Source organism: Acartia tonsa, chromosome 1 (genome assembly GCF_053477335.1).
Source record: "Acartia tonsa isolate MP-2025a chromosome 1, ASM5347733v1, whole genome shotgun sequence".
Classification (NCBI taxonomy): Eukaryota; Metazoa; Arthropoda; class Copepoda; order Calanoida; family Acartiidae; genus Acartia; species Acartia tonsa.
In genome coordinates this window covers 43,343,313-43,364,591 of record NC_137260.1, presented here as the reverse complement: position 1 = coordinate 43,364,591, position 21,279 = coordinate 43,343,313, and the positions used below count along the sequence as shown (strand labels likewise).

At 32.7% G+C, this 21,279-nt stretch overlaps 1 protein-coding gene across 1 annotated transcript in view; it reads left to right on the top strand.

Moving 5' to 3' along the window:
• Cc2d2a (Coiled-coil and C2 domain containing 2A) overlaps positions 1-21,279 on the top strand; it is a 45,309-nt gene that overhangs the window by 7,562 nt on the left and 16,468 nt on the right. The window contains exons 10-30 of the mRNA XM_080171163.1: positions 841-907; positions 1,910-1,987; positions 2,927-3,069; positions 3,664-3,800; positions 7,228-7,302; positions 8,963-9,097; positions 9,195-9,644; positions 10,377-10,487; positions 11,131-11,348; positions 11,483-11,558; positions 11,661-11,715; positions 11,827-11,932; positions 12,441-12,653; positions 13,006-13,094; positions 13,414-13,574; positions 13,868-13,956; positions 14,522-14,582; positions 15,377-15,423; positions 15,682-15,789; positions 16,994-17,064; positions 18,636-18,707. Of these exons, the coding sequence (XP_080027289.1) occupies positions 841-907; positions 1,910-1,987; positions 2,927-3,069; positions 3,664-3,800; positions 7,228-7,302; positions 8,963-9,097; positions 9,195-9,644; positions 10,377-10,487; positions 11,131-11,348; positions 11,483-11,558; positions 11,661-11,715; positions 11,827-11,932; positions 12,441-12,653; positions 13,006-13,094; positions 13,414-13,574; positions 13,868-13,956; positions 14,522-14,582; positions 15,377-15,423; positions 15,682-15,789; positions 16,994-17,064; positions 18,636-18,707 (2,562 nt within the window). The remainder of the gene's footprint in view (positions 1-840; positions 908-1,909; positions 1,988-2,926; positions 3,070-3,663; positions 3,801-7,227; positions 7,303-8,962; positions 9,098-9,194; positions 9,645-10,376; positions 10,488-11,130; positions 11,349-11,482; positions 11,559-11,660; positions 11,716-11,826; positions 11,933-12,440; positions 12,654-13,005; positions 13,095-13,413; positions 13,575-13,867; positions 13,957-14,521; positions 14,583-15,376; positions 15,424-15,681; positions 15,790-16,993; positions 17,065-18,635; positions 18,708-21,279) is intronic.

Sequence of the window (21,279 nt, the reverse complement as noted above, 5' to 3'; positions counted from 1 at the left end):
AATGACAAAACTTAATATGTAGAATATTAATTTTAAAGTATAAACAAAATTGAATATGAAATTGCTGAAAACACAGGATTCTGTTTAAGGACATACCTATATTTTTAGGACTTAAAAATATTAACCTTGTTGTCCTAGGAATTATTGTTCCAAAAATCAGATGAATTGTATTATGTATAATAGTTATATCATTCAAAAATTGTTGTCAAAAAGTTTCTAAATCGTCATCCAAAGTTTCAAATCTATTGAGCAATTCAAACATTAGCAATTATCGAATAAGCTAACCATTACATTTGCACAAACGGGCGTGCAAACCCTAATTATAAAAAATCTTTGTTTTTAAGATGAATTACAAATTAAAAAGAAATTAATCTTTGAGTAAAGTAGAAATGAATGCTAAGGACTAATATTTCTTTTTTTTGAATTTAACCAACTTTTCTTATCATTTTGTACAAGTTATTTTATTTAATGCCAGTGACATCGCCTCCAGCTGTATACTTGTATTACAGAGATGTTCTAACCCCTTGGAATAATAGTCATAAAATAAATAAGAAAAATATATTTAAATAAATTTTTTCATCGATGATAGATTAATTTATTTCTACTACTTTATAAGGCGTATGACACATTGTATAATATATAAAATGTAAAAATTTTCAGTTATCATCACAACTACTGCTGCTTTGTCAAGCTTGTGACTCAAAAGAATAATATACATAAATAAAATGTAAATTTTTTTGATCTTTTGCTTTCTGCCATCATCATATATTTTCTTACTTCAACTTTTTTTCAGGCGTATGACACATTGTATAGTATGAAATAAAATGTTAATATTTTTAGAATTGGATGTTGGATCTCTTGTGTTCAGCCATCATCATTTATTTTCCTTAGAACATTATCTCACCAGGTTAATTATTTTTATTCAGACAAAACAAACATAAAAACATTTCCTTCAAGCAGCGCTGCAACTCTTAAATTGCAATGCCTGTTTGTCTGTCTGTCTCCGTTAAAGGGAAATTTTCTAGGAGCTAGCAGGAAAAATCTACTAAATTCCTTTAAAGGATCTTCTTTATAAATTTCTTTGTTTGTCCGTCCGTTTTTCTCGCTGCACTGCAATGAAAATAGAAATTGTAATTTGAGAAATGTGATTTCCTTAGCTGCTGTTAAAGATAGACTTTTAAGATTTTAATCTAAAGATAACTAGTGAGCATATATTAACTAACTTTGTCTGTTTGTTTGTCTATTCGGGTATAGTCCTTTCCACGACATCCCTACATAAGGAGCGATTCTTCGTATTTTTCACAGTAGCTTTTCTCCTATTTCTAGCCCCTGCGGGGGGCTCTAACCCTGCGGGGCCAATTACCTAACCCTGTGGGGCAATCACCTAACACAATATAACCTAACCTAACCTAAAATAACCTATAAAAAGCCATTTTAAAAATACGAAGAATCGCTCCTTATGGAGGGATGTCGTGGAAAGGACTATACCCGTCTATTCTTTACATGTATAAACTTTGCTACTTATGAATTATGTCATCTTTGTTTATGAGGAAAACCATATAACTAAAAACTATATTAATCTTTTCTTTACACTCACAGTTATAAAACTATTTTCTTTCATCATGAGAAAAGCTCGAAATTTGCTTTTTGTTGTTAAAAGCTGAAGTCTTCTTTATTGATATATACTGGGATCTCTCATTCGTTGGCTCTAGATCTTTGGAGACTTTTTGAAAAATTTGATTAGATGGTACCAAATAGTTGTTTCCATCTTTAATCATTCATATCTACTTTTGTTTAACAGTAATTTTAGGGTGTACATCAATTTATCGTCCATTGTCTTATCCGTTAAAATCTCTTGAAATTTCTAAACTGAAATTTCACCGACCTTAATATTCTTATATTTAAATAGGAAATTGATGGAGCTGTACAGTGACTATTCCGGAAGGTTAAACAAGAACATACTTGCTACATTAAACACTAAATTAAGGTAACTTCTTTAAAAAGTGAAAATTTACTCAATTTTGATTCGGCTAGTGTGTCCGTTCTTAACGGAATGTTTTAAGCGTAGGTTAAGGCATTGTATAATTTTGATTTATTCCAATTTTAGCAAAGCTTTAATATATTGGATGTGTTGTCATCCTTGTTTTAGCAGAAAAAAAATATTTTAATATTTTTTCTCGTATTCATTCGAATCCGGTGGATAGGAACCGGTTCTCATCCATACGAAAAAAAACTATGTCTAGCATCGTATTATATCCAGCTTTCTATGAATATATAAAAATGTACAATCATAAGATTAAAACCAGTGTTTTAGCCCGTGACTTCGGCATCTCGGGTCTAAAAAAACTGGTTTTAATCTTATAATTGTACATTTAATATCCGCGGAAAGCCGTTTATAATACGACGCGAGAAATAACTATTCTCTTGATTAAAAAAAATTGAAATAAAATCTTTGAAATAAGAATATTTGCTTAAATTAATCAAAATTGAAAAGTAATTGTAATTCTTACCTTCTGCTGCTATATTACATTCATAGGTAGGGAAGCAAACCTTGGCAAAATAAACAGGTGAAACTCATTACCATGCACAATATTTGGTATGTCAGTGAGTTGGGACTTGTGTTTGAATTAATTTATTATTATCATTTATATATTACTTAGATCTCATGTACTCTAATAAAGTGAAACTTGTAGCTGGCTAAAATAATGATGTCCGACCATCCACCCACTTTACCCATCCCTTCCCTTCTTACTGGATGAACGAACTAACCAAAAAATTATGTCCATGTTAGCAACCTAAATTGACGGCAATTTTTCCTCTGTCATAATATTCACGTATATTCTATATCACTTTATGGTAGTCTAGATCTATATTGCTATCAACCACATACAGAGGATTTTTATTAAGTATTATATAATTATTTTAGAGCCCTGTATACAGAAATAGAGCGTGTTGAGGATCAGATGGAGACTACACATATTGAAGATGTTAAATTCCACCATAAAAGAATTGCTTCCTATAAAGCTGAAATCAAGGCAGTTAGACATGAGAGAGATAAGCATTCTTTAGGTAATTATCTTTGAAGCAGTCATTCTAACAGAATTGATTGTTGGCAAAAAAAAATAGGAAAAACTTGTAACGTTGCCTTTGCATAAAAGAATAATAACTTCTTATCGAGAAGCAAGAAATTTAGCAAGTACAAACAAAAAGTTTTGACAAACCAGAGGTGAATTCTTTTTTAAAAATTTGCATCACTAAAATTAGTTTGCCCCACTGAAATCAGTAAGGCTGGCTAAAAATTTAGAGGGGATAATTTTGCCTCACTAAAATTTTAGTGGTGCAAACAGATTTTAGTTGGGCAAAAGTGTTTTAAAGAATTCACCTCTGGAATAACTGGGTTAATATTCACCAACAAAATATATTCATATTCACAAAACCTTGCATTGATATATTATCTATTTGCTATTCACCTGATATTTATGACGACATCATGGCTGACAAGAAATAAAATCGTTTTTACTAGCTACTACGCTACTACGCTAAAGACCTTTCTTCTAAGGGCGAAATCTCTTGGGATTATGAAGGTAATCTCCCCAAACATAGACAGGCAGACACCCACCCACTCATAAGCATTACATTTTTAAAGTCAATATTATTTTTTAGAAGAGCGAGAATTAGCCCGCAAGCTATTGGAAATATGGAAAGAATTGAGGGAAGTGAGAAAACAGCAAAATTATAATGTCACTAATCATAAACTTATAATTCACAAAGAAGCTGTCAATCATAATCAAGATTTAAAGGTAAGATTTGATGATAATAGCTTACCTGGATCAAAAGAATACTCCCGTTCTATTTTAACACTAAGATTGAAAACAATCAATATATAATTATTTGGACCAATAACTGAGGAGTATCAACCTAAATTGATGACAAAATTTCCCCTGTCACAATATCCTCGAATATCGTTTCCAATTTTAAAATGCCCCTAGAGGCACAGCCGCTTGTTATAAAGAGTTTGTTTACATTAAATCATAATCTATTGATTATTTAGCATATTTTTATGTTGTGTAAATATGTTAAACACTTTTATTAAGTCTAAACAACAATATTACTTGATTTAGATCTTAGTGTATTAATAAATAAACGATAAATTAATAGAAATCTCGAATGGTGATAAATAAATTTACCCCTGAAGTAGAATAAAATCATTAGTTTAGTTAAATGAAACTTTTATATTAGTGTAATATACAGTCAAATATCCCCTTCCTCCCTTAATTAGCTATAACTTAAGATAGTTCTTTTTTTGCAACAGAACATAATTACAAACTCTAGTACAGAATAGCTGCTCTTCTTATAAAAGAAAAAGCTTATTTTTCTTTATAAAATTTTTATCTCTTTTGTGATGAAAATATGGCTTTAGAATTAATCCTCTTTTGTCTAGACTAAACTGGGATAAAGGGACTGGATTTGATAATATAGTTTGCATATCAACAATTTTTTTTTGTAGTTTTCGCTTGAACCATTTCTATTAAACGTATAATCATTGTGTTCAATTATAATTTCTGCACTTTTAAAAGCGAAGCTTTTCTATAATTAGGGTCCATCCGTCGGTCTGTCCATCCGGAACGGATAGCTTTTTACGTATATTTAGACATATTAGAATTGTCCTATCGATTTCAACTTTTGCGTGGTAATTCCTGTAGTAGTTAGGTATGTTTTAGAAAGCGTAGCAACTCTATAATCGTTTTTTAGAATGTCCGTACTTCCATTTCAAACATGTTAATTTTCAACTTAACAACATATTTTTATGTGTTATAATAATCCGATTAATCTGATTTTTGGAATCCTGATTCCTAGGACATCAAGGTACAATGTTATAAGCGAAGCATCTCTATAATCAAGTCCTAAAAATGTAAGAATGTCCTTAAACATTATCCTGTATTTTAGCAGATTTTTAATTAATTTACTTTTGTTTCGTATATACATTTATATTCTGATTATTCAGTTCTGACACTCTACTACAAGTATTACTGTTCGTTTGTCCTACCGTTTCAGTGCTTCGCTTTTATGGATGTAGTCATTCTTGTTTTATTAACTCTTCGGCATTGAAGAAAAATTGGGAACATATTACCTAAATGATATAAATTGATATAATTACTAATAAACCATAGAAGAGCTCTCCGAGGCAAATTTAAGAATACGGGGGGTAAACTACCCACGGCCTTTGATTTAGTTAGCAAGAAAAAGTGTTAAACATTTTTTAGGGAGCGAGAGGGGGGGGGTGTCATTATTATTTGTATTAGAATAAAAATTCTATCTGACCTTTAAAGGGTTTACTATAAAGTAGAGCCTAATTGGCAAGCGGTTAGAAATTTTTAAAATAATATACACATACAGATCATTAAATAAAAGCAATAGGATATCTATCTGACACACAGAAAACTGTCCCGAATTTGTATTAATTTTGAGGAACAAGACTCCAGTTACGTCATATTTTTCTTTCCCGAAAAAGGGAAGGGGGGAAGAAAATCTCTTCAAAAGAGATGGGGAAAACCCCCTTTTCTCCCATATCTTTTTTCTTCCCCCTTCCCTTTTCCCCCCCTTCCCTTTTTCGGGAAAGAAAAATATGACGTAACTGGAGTCTTGTTCCTCAAAATTAATACAAATTCGGGACAGTTTTCTGTGTGTCAGATAGATATCCTATTGCTTTTATTTAATGATTTTTTATCTTTGCTGTAAAAAAAACATTAACTTACTTTTTTTTCATCGCATTTATCTGTAATTTTCCTCAACTGAAAATCACCCAGCCTGCTACCCACAATTTTTCCAGTCACCCACACACCACCAGACATTCTAATTCTTTTAAATTTGGATATAATTAAAATTATATTATATCCTGGATTTTATTTCATTCCAACTCCACAGAGAATTTAAATGATAAGCAGACAAAGAATTTTTGTGAAACAAAGGAGTATTAAATCATCAATTTCCATGAACACTTTGCAGGGGTACACAAAAAAAACCCTTGCCCTGTATGTATGAGAAAAGTTGTCATAGGTCACATATTATCGACATACCATTTTTAAATCGAATGTTTGACTTTAAAAAAAACTTGTCATGACTGACACAATAGCGACATTGCATTATTCTTATGATATTAAGACTACATTTTTAGGTAAATAGCTTGTCAGCAGGACGTCAGAGTCACAATTTAATTGACTTTAAAGTTTAAATTCTATTTAATTACAAATTATAAAATTTATAAACATATTGCTGATTATTGTTCAATTTGTCCTTTGATTTTTGCCTTTTTACTTTCTCCATACTAACTGTATGTAACTTTACTGTTATTTTTATTATGATGATTTACTATTGCTGTTCTACGAGGAAATGCCTTGGACACAACACGTAAACTTTAGAACAGAGCCCCTACCAAAGAATAATATGTAAAGAGGGAGGTATATCCCATCCCATCTAACATATCAATGTGGGATATTATACAATTATATTACAACTTTGACACCCCTGAGCTGGATCTTTAAATCATTTCAATGGTGCGCCAAATCGGGGTGCGCTGAATTTCAGCCAATCACAGCGCGGCATTTCGTAAAATGATGTGCTCTCATTAGTGGAAAGTTGGCTCACCCCGATTTGGCGCACCATTGAAAAGATTTAAAGATCCAGCTCTGTAACAAAGATAAAGTAAAACAATATGGTTTATATAAATTTATAACTTTGTATCATATTGTTTCGAAATTTCTAAAACTAGAGGCTACGCCCTTCCTACCCCCTTTCACAAAAGATGAATAATATGTTTGATGGGATTTTTTTCCCGCAGATAAAAATCTTCCCTTAACCTATACGGAACTTGCCTAAAATTGTAGAACTATTGATTCGGCCGTTTACGATTTTTAAGCGGATTTTCAATTAGACGGACAGAAAAACATCATATTACATTTTAAAATACGCATGTTTATAACCAAAACTGTCCAAAACTTTAATACCTGACACAGACGCCCCAAGGAGGGGGTAAAGGGGTGTTGACCCGGCCCCCTTAAACTTTGAAACACCCCATTTTACCCCCCTAAAAATAAAATAAATACATTTGATGAACCTCTGAAACCTTTCAAACCCCTCATTTTACCCCCTTGTAATAAAAAGCTTGGTACCTGAAAATCTTATAAATCTGCTTTATCTGTCAAAAACATGAGATAATAATTTTTCTAGGAATGGATGTATGAGATGAATAAAGAATTAAAAGAGAAACAAGATGAATATGAAGAAACAAGAGAACTAAATCAGGTAAGAAAAAATAAATTTATTTATAGGTAAACATATTTCCCCCTAGGTCTATCCTATTATATAAAGTAGTAAGGTTTTTTTTGGCCTGAAGCTTAAAAGTTTGACTACCGATCCGAATGGGTTCCCTATTTTAAGCAAAAGCAAGCTTCATATAGGCTTTGTGATTGATTACCTAAAACTATTTTATTGTCAGATTAAGGTACATATTATGATGGTTTAAGCTATTTTCTAGCACCCTTTGCCCCTTCAAATACAGATCCCCTACATACTAGGGACGCGACCACTAGTTTACCTAAAAAGTATGCTATCTTTACACTACAACTTGCGGCAATAAATAGATAGAGGTCAGCTAATTAAGTTAAGTTTTAAAATGATGTTTTGGAATAATTATTTTTCCATGGGCGATTTCTCTTAAAATAGTGGTAGTACACTACCAAGATTATAATTTTCCAACAACCTGTCAAATACAATACAAATGACTTATCATAGGCCAGTATAATTTTTACCATTGGTCAATATGAATGTATATTGGCATTTCATTGGTCATTTGTATAGTATGACGTCATCTTTTATTGGGCACTACAAACTGCTTTACTTTTTACTTTTATTGTTATCCTTTCTTTATAGATTAATTAAATTTTAAGACTGTACTGTTTTTCAGTTTGTTTTGCTTATAAATACAGAATACTTCTGTAGAAAAAATAAAAACATACAATCTCTGTTAAACAGTAAAGTTCAACAATTTTATAAAGATTGTAAAGTAAAATGTTAAAGTGATTTTCCATATAAATTTGCATAACAATTTGTCTACAGTGAAATATGTAACATGAACTTTCTGTCTGCAAAATGTCACATATTTTATCATTTAACAAGTTTTATAGAATGTAAAGGAAATATGAATTAAAACCTGTTATCTAATGGCCTCAACGAGTATTACAGCTAAATGAGTGTAGTCATTTTAAATTTTGAAGCTTTTAGATGACATACAAACAGGGGCGTCCAAGCTTTTTTATTTGGGGGGGGGGGGGGAGTAAAATGGCGCGTGAAGCACGCCGCAATTTTTTTTACCCCCCCCAAAATTTTTACCCCCGGGGTAAAATTTGTTTGGGGGGGGGGAATTACCCCCCTTGAAATCTGTTGGTAGGGGTAAATTTCCCCCCCCCCCCAAAAAAAAATTTACGCCAAAAATATTTTTGATAGGGATTATTTATTTATTTTTTGGTGGAGGGGGGGTATTTCCCCCCGAAAAAAATGTTTGGGGTGGTAAATACCCTCTCCTTAATGGTTGGGGGTAAGGTTAAATTTTAATTAGGGGGGGTAATCACCACTTTACCCCCCCCCCCTTGGACGTCCTTGCATACAAATCAAATGATTGATATCAACTATATGACATAAAAATTAATATAGCCTGAAACCTTTTCAAGACTTAGAAATTATAAATAAAATAATCTAAAACCATCACGGTACCTCAGTGAAGCTGACCCTTAAAAAATAACTGATTGTGCTTATTATTTAAATAATGGTTAAAAATTTTAAAAGTACTATTTTTTAACCAACCAATCAGTATTAAACAAAAATACTCAAAGTTTATAAGCCTACAAATTTTGGATACTGTTTTATTTACAGTCCAATGTCCCCTGCCTCTATGACATATTTATAGACAACCTATGAGGAAGAGCTTGAGAAATGGAAAGAACTGCATGCCACTAGAAAAGAAGTGCGGCACAGGCATAAGAAGCACCAGAAAGATATGGAGAAAGGGTTGGGCAGTGTGGATGCTGATCAATTTGCCAAGGTAAGTGAGTCGGGGATAAGACAATTGGCAAAAAAATGATGTACCTAAGTTTGATTCCTCTTATTGTGCCTGTATAAATTATTACTGTTCTTTGAAGGATGAAGAATTTCTAAACGAATCAGAGCCGGAAAAACCCAGCCCACCCACACAATTCGACGAGGACAAAATCCGGGCCAGCCTCGACAAAGCCGCCAGGAAATGTCGTCGTAATCCAGGTGAACCCAAGCTGACCCTAGAGCTGTTGATGGGCGGTAAAACCAGCAAGGAGTCAGAAATACATGATAACAGAGAATTGAACCGTCGTAACGCTGTCAACAAAACCAAGATCATGTTTAAAATTCTATTCAACGGCAAGGAAGTATGCCAAAGCCAGTCCAAAATTATTGGCCAGGATTTTGTGGTCCCAATTGGACAAATATTCCCCATTCAAATCCAGCAGTGGCCGGAAAGTTTGCGGATTCAGATTATTGAGGGTAGCACGCTGAAGTCAAGTGTAATTGCTGATGTTCAGATACCTGTCTGTGATCCGAATACCAGTTTAGATAAGGTAAGGTATATTCCAGTATGGTTTCGTAACCTATTTATATTTGCTGGATTAGAATCGGTTCTCAGCCAAATTGAAAAATTATGTATAGCATCGTATCACAGCCGATTTTCCACGAATATTAAGATAAAATCATTAATTAAAGTTTTGTTAACCCTCGTGGCTAACAAAAACCGGTTTAATCTATTTTTTCATATTAATATACGCGGAAAACTATCTATAATACTATAGATAAATAACTATTAGAAAAATAAAACTTAAAAATTACTAAAAAGAAGATGATTAAAGTCCCTCCACAGATTATGACGGCATATAATAGAATAGTCAATCAGAGGCCAGTTTACACTGTAATTAACCAGTAAAATTTATGCTGGCCTTTCATTGGTTATTTTATCGTATTACGTCATAATATGTGGAGGGACTTTAATCATCTTCTACTAAAAAGTATAAGCTAAGATTGCAATAACATGTTTTCAAAGCTGATAAATTGGTGAGGGGAGAAAGTCGCTCAAAAAATCATCATGTGATGTCATAAAAATTAAGGAATTATCCATCTTTTTTGGGGGGTTTTCTTTCCCACTCCTCCTCTCTTTATTCTCATTTTTAAGACGTCACAATTTTTTTTGAGCGAATTTCTCCTCCCCTCACATAAATTGCTTTGCTTGTTAAGCCATGAATTTATTATTGATTAAAATTAAAAATATTTTTTTTTAATAATGAAATTTTTTGTTCTAGACTGAGATGGGACCATTTGAATTTAAGAGCACCCATGAAGTTAGCCATGGACATGCAGGACTTGGATCTGGTAAACCATTCTCTGTTTCAAGTGACAAGTCTCAGATCCAGGTATACAATAGTTATTTGCCAATAATGGATTTAATAACACTTGGATCTTACACCAGATTATCATGTACTCTAAAAAAGATAACTGGATAAAATAACGACAATTCCATCCCCTTCCCTTTATTCTTGATGAACGAACTGCCCAAAAAGTAATGTCCCTGTAAGCACCTAAATTGACAAATAATTTTCCCCTGTCATGATATCCACGTAGATTCTATATCCATTTTGCCATGGTGCCAGTTCAAATTTTTAATCTTTCCTGTTTTCTGTATGTGTCATGTAGGGAATTTTAGGCGATGAATTGATGTTCATCTCCAATAATGATAAACAAAAAAATTCCATCTGTAGACTAAAATTATTGGTTAACAAATTCGGACACTGCTATTTTGAACCAACTAATCAAGATTTAATAAAGTACCCAAAGTTTTCATGCCAACGAATTAGAAAACATGTGTTTAAATTTCGGTCACTATCATAATATACAGCCCAATCTCTCTATTTTTGTGTTTATTTTCTGAAATTTTTCTCTCACAATTCCTCGATTATATGTGATCAGCCTTCTCCTACCTCAACTCAAAGCAACTTTGTATTATTTAGTAAATAACTCCATTCAATTTAAAATATACACTTAATTTTCATTGTAAAGGTTGACCACACCCGAGGGAAGCTGTACGCCCGAGTTGGCTGGGCTAAACGTCAAGATGGCAGCCTACTAGCGCCACCTATTGACCAGTGGCGACAATATAACAAGCACAAGAGCTCAGTTGAGCCTATCACTGAGGTCTTTGACAAGTTTGGTAATATTGATCCGGATAAGTTAGAAACATGGCTGATTAATCATCAGATTGATCCTAATGATCCCAGGTAAGGAGTAGTTACATTCATTGAATTGTTTAGTTTAGTTTAAATGTCACAAAATTACCAAAACTAAGTCTTAAAAGAACAATTAAGTTTTTAAATTCAGATAGTTAATTTATAAATTAATGATTTTAATTTAGGAATTCTGACCTGATGGCAAGTTTAACTCATGCACGCCACAGCCTGGTAGCTCCTACAGTTTCCAACTCTAGCACTGTGCAAGGGAATAATCCTTTAAATTATATTCTGGTTCAGACCTTAAAACAATATATTAAAGATTACACTGTTGATTTTATTGTCTCAAATGTATATTGAAAGGTTGGTATTTTGGCCTTCAAATTTTCAGTTTTCGACTTAAAAAGAGTAAAAGCAAGTATTCTAAACAATCTTATTATACATTACACATATCCCTTATTTGTTTTTTTTTGTATAATATCTAACAAGAACTTTAAAATTAGATTTTAAAATTAAAACCTAATTTAAGGATTGGGTTTAGATACGACAAGTATAGACCAGGGTTACTTTAGATTAGATCAACTTGATGATCAGTTTTCTTTCTGTTCAGAAGCAACCATCAATAATAATCTTAGGTAAGAATTACTTTTCCAGTATTCATTCGAAATTGATAAACTGGATTATAACCGGTTCTCTGCCACACTGAATAATTAAGTATATAATTGTATAACAGACTATTTTCCACGAAAATCATAAAAGTAATTCCACTTTTGTTAGCCAAGTATTCGGCCCCTTGGGGCTCAGAAAACTAGTTTTAATCTTAAAACTTTTCATTTTAATATCCGAGGAAAGCTGCCTATAATACGATGCGATAAATAACTATTCTTGTATGGTATAGTTTCAAATGTACTTTGACACATGTCAATAATTTTTAGTTTTTTTTCTGTGTCCGTTAGGAACTCGCTAGCCGCTTAATCTATTGAGTTCTTCATTTCAGTGAAGCTTTTCATACATTTTTATGTTTTTTTTTATACATCTTATCTCTAAATGTCCCTAGAAGCTAGAGGCGTAGCTACTAGCAAAAATACAGTAGGTAATAAAAGTGCAAATCAAATTAATTTTCCTCCAATTTCTTTACTTCAGATTCCAGATTCTTCAGTTGAGAACAGCAAAAGCTCCAGACTTTAGAAATTACAGGATGATACCTGCCAATGAGCGGGAAATACCCAAGGGTATCCTGGAAACATACGCCAAAAAGCTGGAGTATAAGCAGAAAGATATGGCTGGTCATCACAATCAGCTGAGAGCCAAGAACCTGTTGTACCTAGAACAGCTGAGAGGCCAGGTGGCACATAGGTCAGGGTTAAAGGAATAATTTAAAAATTGAAGCATCTTCAAGTGCCTAATAAAAAATGACGCCAAACAATACAAATGACCAATAATAGGCCAGTATACATTTTAATTGACCAATGGTAAAATGTTTACTGGCTTATCGTTGGTCATTTGTATAGTATGACCTTATTTTTATTAGGCACTATAAGCTGCTTCAAAAAATCAAATCAATTTTAAATTACATAAAATGTAAAATATACTTGCAACATTTTATGAATATTTACTAATGATTGTTAGTGATTCGAACTCGAGAAAAAAAATCCCCTAAAATCAAATTTTTATGTATTTTTACTTATCTCTTTATTCCTGTGCATAGGTTCAGCATAGCAAAACATAGAAAGAGAAGAAGTGACATAATTATTGAAGACAGTATTCCTGATTTGAGCACCTTGTTCATGATGTTAGGTAAGCTATCAACTCAAAATTAATTATATACCAGGAGGAGACATGTAAAACCTCACACAAGATATATAAGTGAATATTGAAGACAGTTAATCTGTTAATCCTAAATCCTCCCCCACCTCCCCTAACAAAAATAACACACAAAAATTAGAAAGCAGCTTTTGAAACTTTAGAAAAATTAAATTTCTTTTTTTTATTATTGTACTTATCACGTTCTTCTTTTTTTTCTTATAGCTTTTGTACTGTTTCTATATATGTAAGCAAATAAGCTATAATTAAGACTAAAAGAAACATATCATCTACAAAATATTTTCATAAATAGGAGGGATGGCACCTGAGCAGCGCCCTCTGAGGCCAGTACGCCAGGAACGGAAGAAGGTCACGCTGCAGGATCTGTCTGGACAAGAGGTGAAGGTTCTCCTGTCTGTTGTCAGAGCTTATGATGTACCTGTCAGGCATGATGTTGACTCCCTTAATCCACAGGCAAGTGCGTATTGTGATGACTAATGAGGGCAAAAAAAACAATGGATGTAGAATATACGTGGATATTGTGATAAGGAAAAATTGTAGTCAATTTAAGTTGCTATTTCTCCTGCTATTCATTGGTAAATTCGTTAATCCAGGAGGGGAGGGAAAGGGTATAAGGGGGGAGGGGAGGTTATGGGATCGTTGTTATTTTATCCCGAAACAAAGTTCACTTTATTAATGAATATGATAATCTGGTGTAATATTTACCAAATTTATCATCTATATATATACGCCCTTATCGCGCACAGGGAAATATAATCCCGCAGCCGACTACCACACCCAAGGAGGCCAATGTGAATTCTTTCATTGTGGCAAAATTACAGAATTCAAGCGCCAGGCATAGAATAATATTGATGTAAAAAAACTGGTGTATTTTGTCATAAGAGTAAAAAAAATATTGCCAATTATACATCAATAATAAAAAACAGACACACTTTTTGTCAAAACACATAGATTGTACTTATGCAAGTTGTAGAAATGTCTTTACCCCTTCTCTTTTTATCAGGGATCTACAGGGAAAAGACAATGGCCTATAAATTAGTGTACATCCTCAATGATAATACACAAAATTACCCCATCTATCAAAATTCAAGAAAAGTCCTCAAAGTTGTTGAGCCAACAAATTAGAAAACGTTATTTCATACTTTGGGGCAGGGGCGTCCAAGCTTTTTTATTTGGGGGGGGGGGGGTAAAATTTTGAAAATAAAAATTTTGGGGGTGGTAATCTTTATTTCATAGAGGCATTTTTTTTATTGCCTACGGCACCCCCAAATTCATTTGAGGGGGGTAATCACCTCTTTACCCCCCCCCCCCTTGGACGTCTATGCTTTTGGGACTAGTGTAACAAACAGCCTAATGTCCCCTCCCTCCCTGACTTTATCCCTATTATACTGTGGCACCAGGACGAGTACTGCTGTAGGACCAAATCCTTCTTGGAACCATCAACTAGAACTAAAGTTTAAGGGACACTCTTTGATCTTTTCATATATTCAGAAACAAAATGAAAATAAGATGAAGATAATGCATAGATTTTTAGGAGCATTTATAATGCAGTTCACTTTAAGACTTCAAACCAAAGAGTGAAATCACTTACAATGAGATAAAGCCTTTTTCAGGTTCCAGGACAAACGCAGGAGTCCCAAACGTCGGAGTGGACAAACGCAGGAGTGTTAAAATATTAACTTAATTAAGTATTTTTATGCAGATAAGGTTAGGTTAAGATATGAATGTCCAAATAAGCCCCCTGCAGGGTATAGGCATTTAAAAAACCTATAAGAAGGTCTAAAATAGGTTAGGTTAGGTTAAGTGTCCACTCCTGCGTTTGTCCACTCCGACTATTGGGACTCCTTCGTTTGTCCTAGGACCTTTTTTCATAGTTATGTTGTATCTAAATAACGCAATGTCTGTCTGTAAATCGTAGTTCAGTCTTGAAAACACAAAATTTTGAATTTTTTGTACAAATTAGGATCAACCAAAATAACTTACTAAATACGTACATTATAAGTAGAACGAAGTCTGTCTGCAGCATAAGCTCTCACTAACGCTGAGCCAATTAGGTTGTGCTTCCCAGGGAATAAACCTAATTGTCCAGTGGTTGTTTTCTGGTAGGGGATGGACTGCCTACTCCCTAGAAAATTTGACCGCTCTAACAATTACTTCTTTTTATTTAGTTTATTGAAAAAATGTTATTTCTTATTTTATAATGCCACTTTAATTTAAAGAAATTACCTCAAAAAACAAAGAGTTTCTTTTTCCAGCCGCTGAACAATGATTTCTCACCTGACAGTATGCGTAGAATCAAGGAAAATTGAAGATAAAATAATAAAATATATAAATTGTATATTTTTTTTAAAGAGTTTCAAAAATTTAAATGATAAATTTCACTATCAAGATAGGAAATAAAGGATAATAAAAAGGTTGAGATTTTATTTGAGTCTGTAACTTAAGAGAAAAATCATTATTTGTATTTTTAACTCTTTAGTACTTTCCAAAAAAACGCTTTCTTTAAGGAATAAATAATTTTAAGGTTTGAAAGGTTATCTTAACTTTTTGTTATGAAGGACTACCTGCACCTTCATCTATTTGATGAGGTTCATGTTGATCTAATTGATGATGATGAAGAGAGAAACAGCCAAGTTCACCACAGGAATCATCATAATACACCTTTTTTGTGCTTTCCATTATAGTGTCTATCGAGCACAAAACAATTCCCCTTCTATTTTAAAAAAAGTAAAAATAAGAGAGGGTGAAATTTTTTCTCTGTACCTAACCTTGCTGGATGCTCTAAACCTGCGTCACCTAACATGACCAAACATAACAAACAAACAAAATTACCCCTTCCCTCTTATTTGTGATCTATCTATAATACAAAGTAGAACGATGTCTGTCTGTCCGTCCGTCCGTCTGTCTGTCCCTTAAGATCTCGGTAACCACTGAACCGATCGGATTCTACTCTTCAGGGAATATACCTACTGGTCCGGTGGTGGTTTTAGGCTATTTTCTTGGGGCGTTGGACACCCCCCCCCCCACCCTAAATTAAATAAATTCCCCCTCAATTTTTTTTGTTGATGATGCAGATGATGAAGATCCCCATCAAATTTTTTTTTTTAGATGATGAAGATGAAACATCAACTATTTGGTGCTATTTTAATTGAGGCAAAGCACCTAGAGGCTAGGGGCGAAGCCGCTAGTTTTAAAATAAGCAAGTTTTTATTTATGAAAAATAATTTGCATATCTAGTTTCTATTCATCTTATGATTAATTATGAATGTTTTTTTTCATACAAATACATACAAGCATTACTTTCTATGTATACTAGCGGCGCCACCCCTAACATCTAGGTGCTCGTTGTGCAAAGGGGTAAGCATGAGGTAGAACATAGCCTAAAACCACCCCAGGGCTTAAATCTAAAAAAATAGCCTAATACCAGCCTGCAACCTATGTTAAGTTTTAAGTGTTTAAGTACCTTGTCGGGCATTGACTATTCCCCCCTTCCCCCCAATTTAAAATGATTTATAAAAGGGGTTGATCCAGGGGTAGTATTTTTGTCTGTTTGTTTATTACTTTAGGTTAGAGGTACAACAAAAACGACAAAAACATTCTATAAAAATACAAGGATGTTAAACTGTCTGCCCTTGTTATCAAAGGATCTCGCAAACCACTAACTATTTTATCGTTAACAAATAAGGTTATCCTTTACAATGAAGCTTCTTATAGGACTAAGAAGGTTAAAGCTAAACCCCCTCATAAGGAAAAAGGATTTATTTTCCCCCTTTCTTAAATGCCCAAAGATGCAACTAGGGGCGTAGCTGCTAGTAGAAAGTAAAATCTAAAAATATTCCTTAAAAAACATATTATGAGCCTGTTATTTACAGAATTGAGCATCACTGGCTTGGAAGTCTGGCCATACCATTCACATCAATTTATCAAAATACAAGGATTGAAGGTTGTAAACAGTTTCATTTTTCATACAATTCTGCATTATTCTGTTAAATTATGTTTCAGAATTTTAGATTTCTTTTTGTATTTACTTAATATTTTTAGATATGTTGTGTATAAGCTTCGGTCCAATTGTTGTTTTTATCCTTGTTAGGAGCGAAGCTACTCTAAAATTTCAAAAATATGTTCATTTCTCCAATAATTTTCTAAGGAGCCTCTACTTTAAACGTTAGAATATAATAGATAAATGTAATTTTCTGCTTCCGAAGATACATAGATGTATAGTAGAAGATTTCCATTCTGATGAAAGTCTTCTCTTTAATCCACGTTGTCCGTCCGTCCGTCACGTTAATACGGTGAGATAGAGATAGAACTTTTTATGATAATGTGATTTTTCCAATTGTTATCATTTGTACATCTACTTTATTTTTTACTTTCTTCTTATCATATAGTAAAATGTTTAATACATAAAACTCAGCTTATACCAATAACGAAATTAATTCAGAAAAAATCACGAAACCTATATGAGTTTTTCAGCTGTCGTTGGGGGGCAACACATCGTAAAATTGACGACCTCTCCATTTGCCCCCCAAATATTTTATATTTATTTCCCTTGTTGGTTATACCTTATTCCTGCATAAAACTAATAGTATGTTATATCCTTGTTTAATATACACGTTGGCAAAAAGCTGAGACACAAATCTTTTTGTTTCCAGAAATTTCAAACTAAGCAAATATTATCTTTTCATAGATTTTCTTTTATATTTTTGTTTTTTTTCTTTGTGATTTATGTATAAAATGTAATGTCTCGTAATTTCTTTATCAGCTGGATTAGAACCTGTTCTCAGCAACTACTGAACAATCATGCATAGCATCGTACTACAGACAATTTTCCAAAAAAAATTTGAAAGAAACCTAATACCAGTTTTATCAGCTCGGGTCTTTGGCCCTTGGGGTTAACAAAACTGTTTTAATCTTAAAATATTTTATTTTGATATCTGCGGAAAGCTGACCATAAAACGATGCTGTGAATAAATATTAGTTACTTTACACTCAGTCTTGTCTGCCTGTCTATCCATCTTTCTGTCTGTAATGCTATATAGAGTAGAACCTCTTTTTATTACTAACCTCAAAGAAGCTTTTTATTGTACCTATAAAAATGGCGTCATACTTGCCTACCATTAGTCAATAAAAATTTATACTGGCTTGCCATTGATAATTTAGTCTGATAGATGATGACTAAAGACGTTAAAATAGTACATATTGCAACAATGACTCCAATAAGAAGAGTAGGGGAGGGTGCCTGCCTGGGCCAAGAAACTAACGCAACTCATTACAATGAACAGTTAGGACTTGAATGATCAAGCAATCAAAGAGTTGGTTGTCTGTTTGATGCTACTTAATCTAATATCCTTTGGTGAGCAATAAAATACTGCATACATTACAGGTTGATAATTCTCTTGGGTTCTATAGCACAGTGAATGACATGAATGTGTGTTAAATGGTATATGACGAGCAAACCTCTTTTTATCTTTAATTCCTTATTTTGTTTGCTTGTATGATATGTATATTTTTCAGGGACGTTTCGCTTGCATTCACCTGGAGTTTTACTTGGCTATGAAAGATTGGGACAGTCAATTCACACTTTAGGTAATTTAAGATTTTATTTTAAAAGTAACAGGACATCTGTCTGTCTGTGAGTTTGTAAAAAATCTGAAATCTCATTAACAACTGTGTTTCGGAACGCATGCCTAGCCGTTCTCGAAATCTTATCTCCAAGCCCTCCGAATGACCAACATAGCGAAGTTTACGAATGTGTATTTATTACCATGAAAACAGTAAGTCTAAAACAAAAATATAAGAATTAATTACATAATATTAATGGTTATTATTTTTGTAAGATCAAGGTTGCGTGATTTCAATTTAATTAAAAATATAAAATTTCTAAAAAACTTTAAATTGGCACGAAACATATTAAACCGCATCAGAAATTGATAATTTTAGATTCAAATGATCAATAAAATTAAGGAAAATATTCGTATGATAAAACTTAGCAGTTAAATGGTCTATTTGTTGAAAAATTAATGATTTAAATTTCTTCATAAATTCGTACCATTCTACGCTTATTATTAAGAATTAAAAGATAAATTCTTACCACATATGATGTCAAACTAAGCAGGAAGGCTTATTTGAGATCTTCCACAGATTAGAGCGCATGTATATTCAACCAATACATTATTTTCATTCACGTAGCTCCTCACATGGGAATCATCAAAGGAAAAGTGCGCGTCTTTTTTGTTTGTTTACAAGCGACGCGCGGAGATAGTTAGGAATGCCGCGTTACACACTCATTCTCTGGTGTAAGGAAAAGGGAATTAATGGGTTCGGACTTGCCAGGGAATACAAGAAATACATTCCAACACACACCCGTCTAGTCACTGGGAATCGAACACAATAACTCATCTTAGCATCATGCGTGCAGACAGTGTCCACAAAATCACAATCTCATAACGCATAAATTACAAGAGTTTAAAATGGCATGGCCAACAGGCCTAAAATTAATTATGGTAACTTACGAACACCACAATAACTCAAACCGACTCCACTACCACATAAGGATAGGAATAAGGAATGGGAAAAGCATTCAACATTCATGAAATGCACATTTACCACTCACACATCTCATTATATCATGGCCTCATAATCTCAATAAAATTAGAATTACAGACCATGTAATTGCGAATACATGAATTAATAATCAACAGTACCTAAACTTTGATTAGGTACCTACATAATAAACAGGCAAATGATTTTTATATTAAAAATCGCATCAATAATTAAATAATCAACTCAAACTTTTTTCATCAAAAGAAAGAAAGATTAAATAATGACATTTCTTCTACTAAATCTTTTTGCTAGAAAAGAAAAGTAAAATTTCATAAAAAAAACTTCTCAATAATTAGAATTTCTCTCCAACGGAAAAATACTTGCTTACATCTAAACATTTTTCAGATAAGATAGGTAAGATCCTTAAATCTAAACATGTTTTAATAAAATAGATACTTAAATCTAAATAAAATATGACTGTAAAAAAAATCATCAAACATCGGAAAATTAAAATTTCATAATTTTAAATCTTCGTGAATCAAAATTGCGTAAAATAAAATTGCAATTGAAATATGCAAATTAAATTTACCAAAATAAAACAAAAGCTCAATATAAGAAAAGAACTTCTCTAAATGCTGAGTTTGCAATTTCTCTCTGTTTTAAAAAGAAAGCAACTTATACGTATTCAAACAGTCATAATTAAGGCAATTTGGGGCCTCAGTTAGAATGAATCCCTCAAGATACAAACTAACAAATCCATCAAATATAAATAATTGCCATGTTCTAGCTATCCTGTCGGACGTTATGTCTTTCCATCACAATTTTTGATACTGCATAATTTCCAACAGGATTTCTGGCGCAGGGCTGCATCAACTGAAAATAAACATAATTAGTGATGTTAAAATCAAATTAAAATAAAAAAGAATCATGAAAAAATTCAAAGAAACTTTAAAATCATCAATCAAAGCAATCGAAATAAAGAATTATCTTATGCTTTAGTTTTGCCGTTCTGCGGTATGTCTGGCCGAGGAAACAGAGCTAAGATACACCGTAGAGCGGTCTTATTAAGCTTAAATCTTCGAAACTCAAAGAATCTACTTAATTCAAGGCGAAAAAAAATCTGCATTTTTTCTTTAGGTACATCGGTTAAAAGGTAAATAGTAATAATTTTAATATGCATGTAATATTAAATTATTTATGTGATTATAATAAATCTTAAAGAAATATTTAAATGATGTACAAATCTCATTGTGTTAATTTCTTATCATATTAAGTTTCAATCCAACAAGGATAAAAATGTTCGTATTTGCGTAGGTACCTAGGAAAATTTCCGCGAAAAAAATCCCTGGTCCCGGAAAGACTTAAATCATTGAAAAAACTTGCGTAAACGTATAAAAAACTTAAGTTTGCATTTCAAATGAAAAAAATCTTGCGTCGATTTGAAAGTTTAAACGAAATTGTGTCAAAAATTGCGTTTTTTGTCTTTCGAAAAAAATATCTGATAAATCTACCGTAAAAATAAAATTCAAAGTTAAACAAGAACGATACTTATACTAAACTTTGGGTAGATTGATCTTGAGCAGACGTCTTGCGGAAGTCTCGTTACTCGTGGCGG